This window comes from Hyla sarda, chromosome 3 (genome assembly GCF_029499605.1).
Source record: "Hyla sarda isolate aHylSar1 chromosome 3, aHylSar1.hap1, whole genome shotgun sequence".
Taxonomy (NCBI): Eukaryota; Metazoa; Chordata; class Amphibia; order Anura; family Hylidae; genus Hyla; species Hyla sarda.
Window position 1 is genome coordinate 259,372,238 of NC_079191.1, and position 12,619 is coordinate 259,384,856.

At 39.8% G+C, this 12,619-nt stretch overlaps 1 protein-coding gene across 14 annotated transcripts in view; it reads right to left on the reverse strand.

The window, feature by feature from the left end:
- The window catches only part of PTPRK (protein tyrosine phosphatase receptor type K), a 400,600-nt gene that overhangs the window by 93,644 nt on the left and 294,337 nt on the right, over nucleotides 1–12,619 (reverse strand). For all 14 annotated transcript variants that reach the window (XM_056566508.1, XM_056566504.1, XM_056566511.1 and 11 more), the window contains exon 13: nucleotides 9,066–9,102. In XM_056566508.1, coding sequence (XP_056422483.1) covers nucleotides 9,066–9,102 — 37 coding nt within the window. The remainder of the gene's footprint in view (nucleotides 1–9,065; nucleotides 9,103–12,619) is intronic.

The window sequence follows — 12,619 nt, forward strand, 5'->3', positions numbered from 1 at the left end:
GAAATGAGTGTCAGGGTCCCATCCGAAATGAGGCCACCTCCATGTGGTGGATGGGGGACACGTTTTGATCAAAAAGTGCACTAAAAGCCTCCATTTATTGACTAAGTGTGCTGCTGCAACCGTTTTTGTATACTCTGTATTTGCCACAGCAGCGTGCACCCGTGTATTAGGTAGTTGCGCTGGCAATTTTTTATTTTGCTGTGCAATTTAGGGGGAGTGGCACCCTTTTTGACCGTGCTCCCCAGCCTATTCACAGGAGTTTTTTTTAAATTGATAGAGGATCCTGCATGTCACCCAGTCAGAAGCCATATGCCCAGGAGAGGTGAGTGAAATGAGTGTTAGGGTCCCATCCGAAAAGAGGCAACCTCCGTGTGGTGGATGGTGGACACGTTTTGATCAAAAAGTGTGCTAAGAGCCTCCATTTTTTGACCAAGAGTGCTACTGCAACCTTCTTTTTTGTATACTATATGCACACACACACACATATATATATTATATATACACACACTCTGCTCAAAAAAATAAAGGTCACACTAAGATCTGAATGAATGAACTAATCGTATGAAATTTGTTGTTTAAGTGCTCCCTTTATTTTTTTGAGCAGTGCATATATACCGTAACAAAAAAAAAAAAAAAAAGTACCAATGACAGGCTTGTTATGCTTATTATAATTATAGATAGTATAGATCCCTATGCATAAGGTGTCTGTTATTTAACTGCCAAAATGACCCTTCAAAGACTTCTCAACTACTTTATTTGACAAGTGTATCTTAAAGCAGCTAGGAATGTCAGCAGATCCATTACTAGAAGCCATAATAAAAGGCTATCTGGTATTTCTCCCTAGTGAAGGTGATAACTCTGTACACTATTAAAGGTAAGAAGGGTAATTAAATATCAAACTACTCATTATTCCTATGGTAACATGACAAAGATTAATTCCTCCAATCTTTTATGAGAAATTATTTTAATGATAAAAGATCTATTAAATGTTGAAAAGAGTTCCTGACCCAGGCGCTTCCTTGATTAATGATGAGCGACATCAGCTACCGGAAGGGTTAGAGATCATCTAAAGGACTTCATGCAATTTGCATCTCTTCTGTGTGCCATAAAGGCTTAAACATGATATTAATAACTAATCACTGTCTTTTACTGAACTACAAAGCATCAAAAGTACAGAAGAAAAAGTAAATTGAATAAAAGATAAGAAATCAGGATGCTTGTTAGATTAGGAATACATAAAAAGGGGCAAACATAGAAATCATAGGGACACATAGCAAAATTTTGTATGGACTCCACCCCCCACTGACTAATTCGCTTTTTTTAAAAAAAAAAGGTGTCTCTCTCTCTCTCTCCACACACACACACACACACACACACACACACACAGTATATACTCGAGTATTAGCCGTTCCGAATATAAGCCAAGGCCCCTAATTTCACCCCAAAAACCTAGGAAGGACTCGACTATAAGCCAAGGGTAGGAAATACATCATCCCCCCCCATGTCATCATCCCCCCATGTCATCATCCAGACCCCCGTCATCACCATCTGTCAATCCCTTCGTCATCATCTAGACCCCCCTTTTCTTCTCTACTCACCTCCCCAGTTGTGGAAGGGTGAGCTGGTTCGGGCCGTCCATCTTCGGCCATCTATGCTGCAGGGACTGTCCAGTGGGGAGGGTTAGTCGTTCCGGGCTGTCCATCTTCACCGGGAAGCCCTCTTCTCTGCTCCGGGCCGGCCATGGACTAGTAATGTTGCGTTGACAATGCCGCGCACGGACGTCCGTGTGCAGTAGACGTCCGTGACATCCCTACGCGGTGGCGTCAATGCAGCGTCACTAGTTCAGGGCCGGCCCGGAGAAGAAGGCCTCCCGGTGAAGATGGACAGCCCGGAACGACTAAACCTCCCCACTGGACGGTCCCTGCAGCATAGATGGCCGAAGATGGATTGCCTGGCCCATCCCCTCACAGATAAGCCAGAAGCATTTTTTGTTCACTTGAGTATAAGCCGAGGGGGCGTTTTCAGCACGAAAAATCATGCTGAAAAACTCGGCTTATACTTGAGTGTGTGTATATATTTATATTTTAGGGAGTGATAATACTAATGCACAGTGTGAGCAGTATACCAGTATCTCTTCTGTGCAGGGTGTATCCATTTTATTAACAGGGTGCATGCTTTCTTGCTCAATCTAAAAATATAAGGTCAAACATTTTCAACAATTTTTCAGAAGCTTGTCAACATTACTGAAAATCATAAACATGGAATTCAGTCAGCCCACCATATTACTTAAAGGGGTTATCCAGGATAAAAAAATAAAATAAAAACAGGGGCGATTTCTTCCCAAAATAGCATTACACTTGTCCACGGGTGGTGTGTGGTATAGCAGCTCAAATAAATTGAAGGAAATGGAGCAAAGATGTAATACACACACAAACTGAGGACAGGTCTGGTGCTGTTTTTTGGAATAAATCAGTTAGGTTTTTCTATTGCTGGATAACCCATTTAAAGCATTTACACCTGATAACTAGCATAAATTAATGTTGCCACTTTATTAAGACTAATATTGATAAACCTACCCCAAAATGATCTAAAATCCCTGAGGTCTTATGCAATACTATTGAGAAATAGAGCTCCATATTCAAAGCCACATGCAGCCTATATAAAAGTTAGGAAGTTCTAGACTCTCTGACTAAACTTTCGGTTGGCAATAAGACATAAAAGTAGCTCAGACCTAGCTGACACCAATATACCCAACATATAGAGGTCTGGTTCTGTACTGACCTCAGCCCATTTATCTGGGGATATGCCGCAAATGGAGTACATTGATTAACACAAAAAAAAAAAAAAAGGAAAAAAGCATGCTGACAGTCTATTAGTGAAGTCTTTAAGTGAAGAACCTGGATCTAAGGGCTCACATTTCTATTAAAATAATATCAAGTGGGGGGAAAGCATGTGATTTATAGTAAAGCAGGTTTACAACAAAAGGAGTAAAATGATTTTCTGCATGTCCAGGAAGTCTGACAGCACAATGTCTGTTTCCAGCAGAGAAAGGCAATTTGGGATCTTGGAAGATTGGAACAGAAGATATAGAATGCTACTATGAGACTTTTCAGAGTAAAGGCACATTTTACTTTCCTATTCTTAAAATTGAACATTCAGTATTTGAAATATTGAATAAACTGGCCATTAATGGTCCACTTAATCAACCTATTTAATCTTCATAAGTCTACACTTATACTGAGCATATTATATTCTGCCATAGCTGCACTGTATACCGTGAGTTCCCAGCCAAATATGATTTGAATTTAGCCTCAGCCAAATTATTAACAACCGTGTAATCCATACCTATAGAAAAGATGGGTTAAAGGGGTACTCCTGTGGCAAACACATTTTTTTCAAATACACTGTTGCCAGAGAGTTAAACAGATTTGTAAATTACTTCTATTTAAAAATATTAATCCTTGCAGTACTCATCAGCTACTGTATGCTTCACAGGAAGTTGTATTTCTTTCTGGAGTTCTTTTCAGTCTGACCACAGTGCTCTCTCTGCTGACACCTCTGTCCGCATCAGGAACTGTCCAGAGCAGGGGAGGTTTGTTATGGGGATTTGCTTGTACTCTGGACAGTAAATGATACAGACAGAGGTGTCAGCAGAGAGCACTGTGTTTAGACTGAAAAGAACTCCAGAAAGAAATACAACAGCTTAGAAGTACTGGACGGATTAAGATTTTTAAATAGAAGTAATTTACAAATTTGTTTAACTTTCTGGCAACAGTTGAAAAAATTAGTTTTCCACCAGAGTACCCCTTTAACAAAGAAAGCAGTGACTAAAATTGTATATCACAAAGGTAACCAGCACATGGACTGAGAAACACTGATAAAGACATTTTGCAGTGACAGTTTAAGGGGTAGAAAAAATGTTTTCAAATCAATTGGGGCCAGAAAGTTAAACAGATTTGTAAATTACTTCTATTTAAAAATCTTAACTCTTCCTTAACACTTAGCTGCTGCTTGCTCTAGTGGAAGTTGTGTAGTTCTTTCCAGTCTAACCACAGTGCTCTCTGCTGACACCTCTGTCCATTTCAGGAACTGTCCACAGTAGGAGAGGTTTGCTATCGGGATGCTCATGCTCTGGACAGTTCCTGACATGGACAGAGGTGACAGCAGAGAGCACTTTAGTCAGACTAGAAAGAACTACACAACTTCCTCTGGAGCATACAGCAGCTGATAAGTTCTGGAAGGGTTAAGATTTTTAAATAGAAGTAATTAAAAAATCTGTATCTCTTTCTGGCATTAGTTGAGTTGAAAATATTTGTTTTCCACCGGAATATCTCTTTAATGTTACCCCACCACTAGAAAAGGAATAAGCAAGAACGTTATCACGTGCATACTTTATAGCAGTGTTACCCAAGCACGGTCCTTAAGAACCCCTGACAGGTCATGTTGACAGGATTTTTTTTTAGTCTTTCAAATGTGATAAAACTAGTAAAAGGTTAATTCTCTATGGAAAAACACTTTGTGTTTTAAACATAGGGAGTGGTGGTGGATAAATCTTCCTATCAAACTAGTTTCTATATAGTTTGCAGCATCAGGGTACTGCCTCATAAATAGATATGTATAGAAAGCTGTGGGCAACAATGAGAGTAATTTTCTATGTGAACGCACTCACTGTTGCAAGAACTGCCCATGTACATTACATTATGGTCATTATATCAGGCATGACTACAATTACATTACCTGTGAAAGATTAAGGAAATCCTAAAAACATGACCTGTTGGGCGAACTTGAGGACTGCTAAGACTAACAGCATTACAGACTTTAGTATTTTAGATAAAAATAACATATCAAGAGCATGCAGATAATTCTGAAAACAGTGAGGATTCATCTTCTCTTAGGCTACAGTGCATTTAAAAAGCATTCAGACCCTGTACCTTTTCACATTTGGTAATGTGGCGGACTTGAAAATTGAAAAGAGTCTGCTTATTTATATAAAAGGAAAAACTACAATAGTGCATTGCCGCAAGTATTCAGACCACTTGCTCAGCACTTTGTTGCGGCATCTTTGGCTGCTATTACATCGTTGGGTATGAAGCCACAAGGTTTGCACATCTAGGTTTGGGGATTTTCTAAGTGCTGTCAGGTTGGATGGGACAGTAAGTTGAAGCCATTTATAGGTCTACCCATACATGTTTGATTGTGGTCAAGACAGGGCTCTGGCTGGGCCACTCAAAGATATTCACACAGTGGTCCCTAAGACCCTCCTGTGTTATCTTGGCTGTATACTTAGGTTCATTGTGTTGTTGTGTGGTGGCCCAGTACAGGAGTTGCACCCCTGTACCCTTGCTGTCCGGCAGACACGATTGCAGTGTTCCCTTAGTCCCCTCTAAAGCTGAGTAGTATAAATGGTTAACAAATGCTTTGTATTATCTATTGCAATGTATGTATGATGTTATGTACCCTTAAATGTTGTTGCCAAGTCATGTAACCAGGGAAGGTGTCAGTGACCAGCTGACTTGTGGGTGACCTATGGGTCCCCTCCAAAGTCTCCCCCATAAAAACCAATGCTTGTCAAAGGCTGCTGCTGCCGAAACGTTGCATTTTTGTATGGGATAAAATAAGACTAAAGCTTCTGCACAAGATCCTGAGCCTGTTTGGTGCTGTGATTCCCTGTACAAGAACTCTGCTATGTGAGATTCTTTAAGGGTGTTGCAAATGTTCACAAAATAGTTAAAATAAGTATAAATTATTTAGACTACCTGTCCAATCAAGTGAATAAGTTCCATTTGATAAGCTGAAATGAAGAGGTAAACCACAGGTAGATTAAAGACATTGTGCACCCACTCCTAATTAAATGTTCGCTATAGTAAAGCATTCGGCTTTTGAAGAATGTTCTTCAGCACCAATTTAGACTAGACACAGTCTGAAAAATGTTTATAGAAGTAGGTGGCGGGCAGACTTGTATAAAACATCTACAATTGAAAGAAATGGCTTGTTTTATATTTCGCTTTCTGTTAAATGAAGAAAAAAAAAACATAGCATGACATTAAGGAATCGAGAGCTATTCTGTAAGGACTTAGAGGATGTAACTTGTGTACATTAATGAAGGTTACTTCTCTTTGGAAAAATATGTTTTTGGGTCACCTGCATGTGTTAAACGCAGATAGGGATGGTGGATACATTTTCCTATCAAACCAGTTTCTAGGTAGTTTGCAGCATCAGGGCGCTGCCCCATAAATGGACACGCATAAAAAAAAAAGCTGTGGGTAAAAATAAGAGTCATTTTCCATGTGAATGCCCTCGCTGTCGCAAGCACTCCCCATGTATTACAGCACATGGATGTGTTAATCGTAATGAAGAACAAGCCCCATACTTGTACTGACTAATGGAAAGTGAATGTCTCACTTTTTGAAAAATTCCCTTTTTCAAAAAGCGGCTTTTCCAACCCTGTCAATCACGTGTTTTCCCTGTTGCTGTGCATGGAAAATGTAGCGTTGCATGCTTAAAATGAATGCCTGCTCATGTAAGGGTGCGTTCACACGGCTGTCTGTCCCCCTTTTTTTCCCCCCATTAAGTTCCATTGTTGCTGCTTGTAAACGGATTACCAACAGTTGTAAAATAATCCCATTGATGTCAATGGGATTTTTTTTTTTACAATCCTTTCACTCACATCCGTTTGCACCCATCTGCGCTCATTACCATTTTTTTTTTATTGGAGAAAAGAAGGTGCATGCAGTATTTTTTCTCCCGTCAAAAAAAAAAAAAAAAAACAGAAGAAAAAACGGATACAGTAAATTTAACATTGAAGTCTATGGAAAACTGATGAGCCTTTAATGTCACCCATTGGCATCCATTTTTTCAACCCGTTGTTTGATCCGCTTTTACTTTTGAACATGCTCAGAACAAAATTTTTTTTTAGTTTTTTGTTTATTAACTGAACAATAACAGATACAAATGGATAACATCGGTTCGCATCAGTTATTGTCCGTTTTTTTTTTTTTAAAGACAGTTTTTTTTTTGACAGAATAAGAACGGGACGGGTCTAGATGGCCAAGTGAACACAGCCTAATGCACAAGCAGACCTACTATGAGATGTCTATATGCACTAATATTGAATATAAACATCAGCTGTCCTGTAATTGTAAATAATAGTTGTTTCCTTATCAGTTATGTTTGTCAACACCACCCCTCCCTTATCTTACAAGGCTGCGTTCACATCACGATTTCTCCATCCAACTTGAGTACACGATTTAATAATAATAATTTATTTATATAGCGCCTACAGATTCCGCAACGCTTACAATTATGGGGTTCGAACAACTTAACTTAAAATCATATGAAATTGTATATAAAGTCAGATCCATTGACCTCCATTTAACCTCCTGTGAAATCGGATGTGGATCAAACCGGATAGGTGTAATGGATCCCATTTTTTTATGTAGGTCAATGATCAGACTTTAGATAAAATTTTATTTGATTTTAAGTTATAAAATCATGTACTCAAGTCGGATGGAGAAATCGTGAAATGAACATAAGACATATTTGCCAATAGCAACCAATAAGAGCTCAACTTTAATTTTACTAGAACAATTTAAGAAATAAAAGCTAAGCTGTGATTGGTTGTTATGGGCAAATAACACAGTTTTAAAAAATCTGCCCATGTTTCAACTGGATTTATTTGACAAAAATGCTCCTGTGTCTAGATATTGTTTATACATACATTGTTATGGAATCCCTGCCTATTTATTTTTTATACCATCTCACGATGTCCACCTAATGTGTCCAGTGCCAATTGTCACACATTTTCAGTGGCTTAGTCGGAGCGCCTGGATCATCATCTTGTATAAAGTTACTCCAACTGGTCAGGTAATAAAAAGCAGCACATCAGAGGTGGTTCTTTAACACCTGCCCTCAACACATTAGGTGGACGTTGTAACAAGGAACTCAAACAGCAGGGGCGCCATAATATATAACTGCAATATTTGGACATAAAAGCATTTATTATAAAATTATTCCAACTGCACAATTATTATGTTTTAGGTGATCTAAAATAGTAATGTAAAGTTTAATAATGGGACAACTCCTTTAAGAATGGACAATACGTTACATAATATCAACTGTGAAATAAATTGTTCCGTATGACATTGCTGTTGCTCCTTTTTCAATCCTTATCCTTATTATTTTGTTTTAAAATAGCTAACCTGTCAGATAGTGTTAGAAATAGTAAGATTACTACTTTAGAAAGGAGAGTAGATGTAAGAAAAGAAGGAAAAAACTGATACAAAACACCCTTGTTTAGTAGTACACTGGCGGTCACTTGGACCATGCTGTTGTGCTGGCCAAGAGTGGCCAGTAACAGTCCTGATGCAATAAATATTGGTCTGCAGGTAGACTAGTTATGAGTAAAGATAAACTATTGTTTTCAGGGTGAACCAGCAGAATTGTGAAAGCAGACGGGTATCGTTATGGAAAAAGTAACACACAATCTATCAAGACTGGCACAAAAACAGTTCAGTTTTTAGTAACTTTAAACAGATAAACCTTTTAAAGAAATTCTGCATTACAATTCACAATACAGATAAAAAAAAAAAAATAAAGTATGTTATCTGCAGATAATTTTGCAAGTGTTTTACTAATTCTCCAGATGTTGCCTATAACCAGACCCTGCACAGCATACATATCAGGTATAAATTTATAATTTCCTCAACTAAACTTTAGTCTCCCTCTCAATATAAATGGCGAATCTAAAACAAGCATAAAATCATAAAAGTCATGGACAGAATTTAAACAGGTATTCCATCAAAGACAGCATTTAAACAGGTATAAAAAAATAACACTGTTAGGTCCCAGCTCAGCCAATAACTGTCCACAGCAGTGTCCTAGCTCCAGGATGTGGTTGGACCAGGGATAGGAAAGTATGGTGTTTTTTTTCCACTATGGCCAAGCCCCATGTGATGTATTTATTATAGCACTGGAATACCCCTTTACCTGTTAACAGCCTGCACAGAAAAGAAAAACCTCACAAAATACCTAATTTAGCTGCTGACAAGCAGGCATCATATCCTTACCTTTGGTTGCTATTCGCACACACTGAGTCTTTGTTTCCTAATGGTAGATAAAATAAAGCATCATTTAGTTTGCATGTTATTTAATAGATAGAGTTAATACTGGCAAGGCATGTACATTGATATTTAAAAATGTATTTTCACTACAGACATTTATTGCTTCCTTGTAGCTCCTGTATCAGTGCGCCCAGTCTTTGGTCGGTGACTCCACTTTCCCCCAAGCTCCAGAGCGTAGCATCTACAGCCAGGGGTACGGACAGTGCCGCTATCCAATCATTGCTCGAAGTGGGACACCATTACAGCCAGTGATTGTTGAGTGGCACTGCGACATCACATCTATAGGTCTGTCCGCCTCAGGGAAGCAGACTTAAAGGGGTTGTGCGCTGCCCTGACTTGCGGCGCTCCACTCATAGCATCCAGAAGTTCATTACTCCGAACGCTGTGTGCGGGCGTCCGTGTTCACGCCCCTCGTGACATCTCGCCCGCCCCCTCGCGGTGTCACGCCCGCTCCCTCTACCAAAGTCTATGGAAAAAGGGCGTGACAGCGGTCGCGCCCCCTTCCCTTAGACTTTCGTTGAGGGGGCGGGCGAGACGTCACGAGGGGCCTGGTGTGATGTCACGTCCGGCGGCCGCGAACACGGAAGCCCGCACACAGCATTCGGAGTAATGAACTTCCGGATGCTGTGAGCAGAGCTCCGCAAGTCAGGGCAGCGCACAAGCCCTTTAATGGAGATGGAGATTCTAATACCAAAGCTACAAGGGAAGGGGAGTTAAAGCATTTGTTATTTTATAAGGCAGGCTGGGGACAACCCCTTTAAGTAGTAGAAAAAAAAAAAAAAAAAAAGTTAAAGCAACTGCCTAGCCTAGTTTGTACAGCCAAGGGTTCTAGAGAGAGAGAGAAAGATGTGTCTCTTGCATGTGTCTCTTTCCCAGCTGGCTAATTCCTTAAAGAAGTAAACTTGAGAAACTTTATCTACCCTAATTGTGATCAAGGGGAGGAGGTCAATATCTCTCCATTTTTGTAGGATCAGCAGCGTTGCAGCAGTGATTTAAAGTTGGCAGGACACTAGGCAAGAACATTTTTTTTTTTTATCCATATCCTGGAGTAACACCTAAATACTCTTCCTTGAGCCAACTTTATTTTGGCTCAATGCAGAGGTGTCATGTTGCTTGATTCCAGAAGGCAAACCCTGCACACAGTCCATGTGAAAGGACAGCTAATATAGTTACTGTAACCTACTGTATAAGAAATAAAGCAGAATACAAGGAACAGCACAGTTTTTTTTTGTTCTTTTGCGAATAGGAAACAATTTTAATGGCAAATATTAGAAATGTTAATTAAAAGTTTTTTTTTTTTTTTTTATCTTCTAAACTGGAAAGTTGTGATTTGACTTCTAATAAATTATCCATTTAAATAGCAGCATGCGGTTGCATAATCATTTACATCTGCAATTTGACCTCTTTTACTACAAGGTCAACAGAAAAGTGTAGCAAAATAATTTTATAGCTCTGATGCTATTAAGACCCTAAACAAGAGGTAAAGAAAAACCTCAAAAACTTCAATTTCCATTTGGTTATAAACATCCAGGTACAGATCCCCGCCATCAATCTTTCTGCACATCCCAGCAATTTCAACTAATCCCCAGACACCTGGCATGGTGACTCTATAACAAGGACGCTGAGATCTCCAGGAGGACCATACTTATCTAGGGGAAGATTCTCAAATTGGATTTTAAATCATCTTGTGTTATTGCACTTCGTGCTGTGCTTTTCTCTTATTCACTTTAAACAAGGAAATCATTCACAGATAGCAGCTTTGGCTTCAGACTTAAAGCTTTTCACCCAGTGTCTGCCCCCTCCAGAGCCAACAAGCAGCAATGCACAAAAAGCACATGGTAGTAACCAAACCTGCACAGGAAATAGTTATCCCTATTCTACAGATCTCATGAGACTGAAGGGGTTAATGTTTCTTATTGAAAAGAATGGCAAACTGGCCAAGTAGAGTCTTATGGACAGCACTGCATGGCCTAGAAAACTGTACTGACAAATGAAAAATCCAGAATCAGATTGTTAACTCTTCCTTCTGAGGGGCACTCAGGCTTGGGTAACAAATCCCAGTCATGTTGTAAGACTCTTATAAGGAACAAAGTATTAAGTTGCAGGAATGGCACTGCCAAAAGGTGGCACCAGAGAGTAAGCTCTCTTCCTTCTGGGGGAGAGGTACTATTGCATGCCTGCCTCATGACAAAATAATTATACTTTACTGATAATATTGAAAAGTTTAACTATTACACAACCATTAAAAAGTTATAGGTGCAATTAAATCTGGACATTTCCAAACAGAATTTTAAAGAGCACCTGTTATTCGGTACTATTTTTTTCCTACCCTCCCTATTCATTCCTCCCAACCTGTTAACCTCCAACCCCTCCCCTTCCCCACCTGCCTTAAATCTTTTATACTTTGCCATTTCCCCCTCTGCCTTCAGCTCACGATCTGCAAGCTCCAGCATTCTGGAGGGGGCATTCCCCGGCAGGAACCATGTCACCTGAAGCCAGGGAGAACTTCTGCCCTCTCTCTTCGATGCTGTGCTCGCAATCGGGAGCGCAGCATAGAAGATACAGAAAATTGTGGCAGGCTGCTCCTCAATCCCCTCCTCTCTGCATGTGTAACACAGAGAGGAGGGAGATCAGAGCAGACCTGCAACACACAGCGTTCGCTCTCGCCTGCTTGATTGACAGGAAGAGAACAAGTGCTGTGCAGAGCTCAGGTTCCAGCCGCATTTCCGGATTTTGTTCTCCACCAGGCCAGCACGAGACCAAACCTGCAGCAGCCGGGAGACAGGTATGCGGGCAGGACCTGAGAGGGAGCCCCCTGGTAGCCAAAATTTCAGGGACAAGAAAAACCCAAAAGTAAAATATTTTTAATGATTAAATAAAGTTTTTTTTATACATACAGGGCTATACCATATGATCTATGATTACAGTGTAGTTACAGTACAGTGTCTACAGGTTGTCAAACACACCCCATTGTCTTGTTCAAGCTGCTGCTCACCAGGAATTCAGCGTCTGCAAGGCTTTTGGTGCAACAGAAGTATTAGCTTGGCAATCTAGGGGTCTTTACTAGTGGGGGAGGATTATAAAACACACATTATCAGGTGACAAAGAAGAAGCTACGGGGTTAAACAAACAGATTCAATTCTCTCTAATCCTCGCTGCTGCTGCTGTTGATAGCTATCAAAAATAATCCACAGTGGGCAACAGAACAGGCTCAGGGCCTGCCTGACATTTTGCCACATACGTACATCAAGTGTTGGAAAAGGCTTAATCAAACTTTTCATCTGCCAAAATACTTATTAGAAAATGACCAAAGGAAAAACTAAAGCAGAATCCAAATTTTTGCATTTGTGAAAAATCATTCCATAATTATGTGTTTGTGTGGTGTAAAATAATAGAAAACCTTAAGCTATTGGGAGATGCTACACTGCTTTATCTAGTCACATTTTTCATGTCCCTCCGGAGTGACTATACTGAAGCTCATAAACGTAAAATCTTGTCTA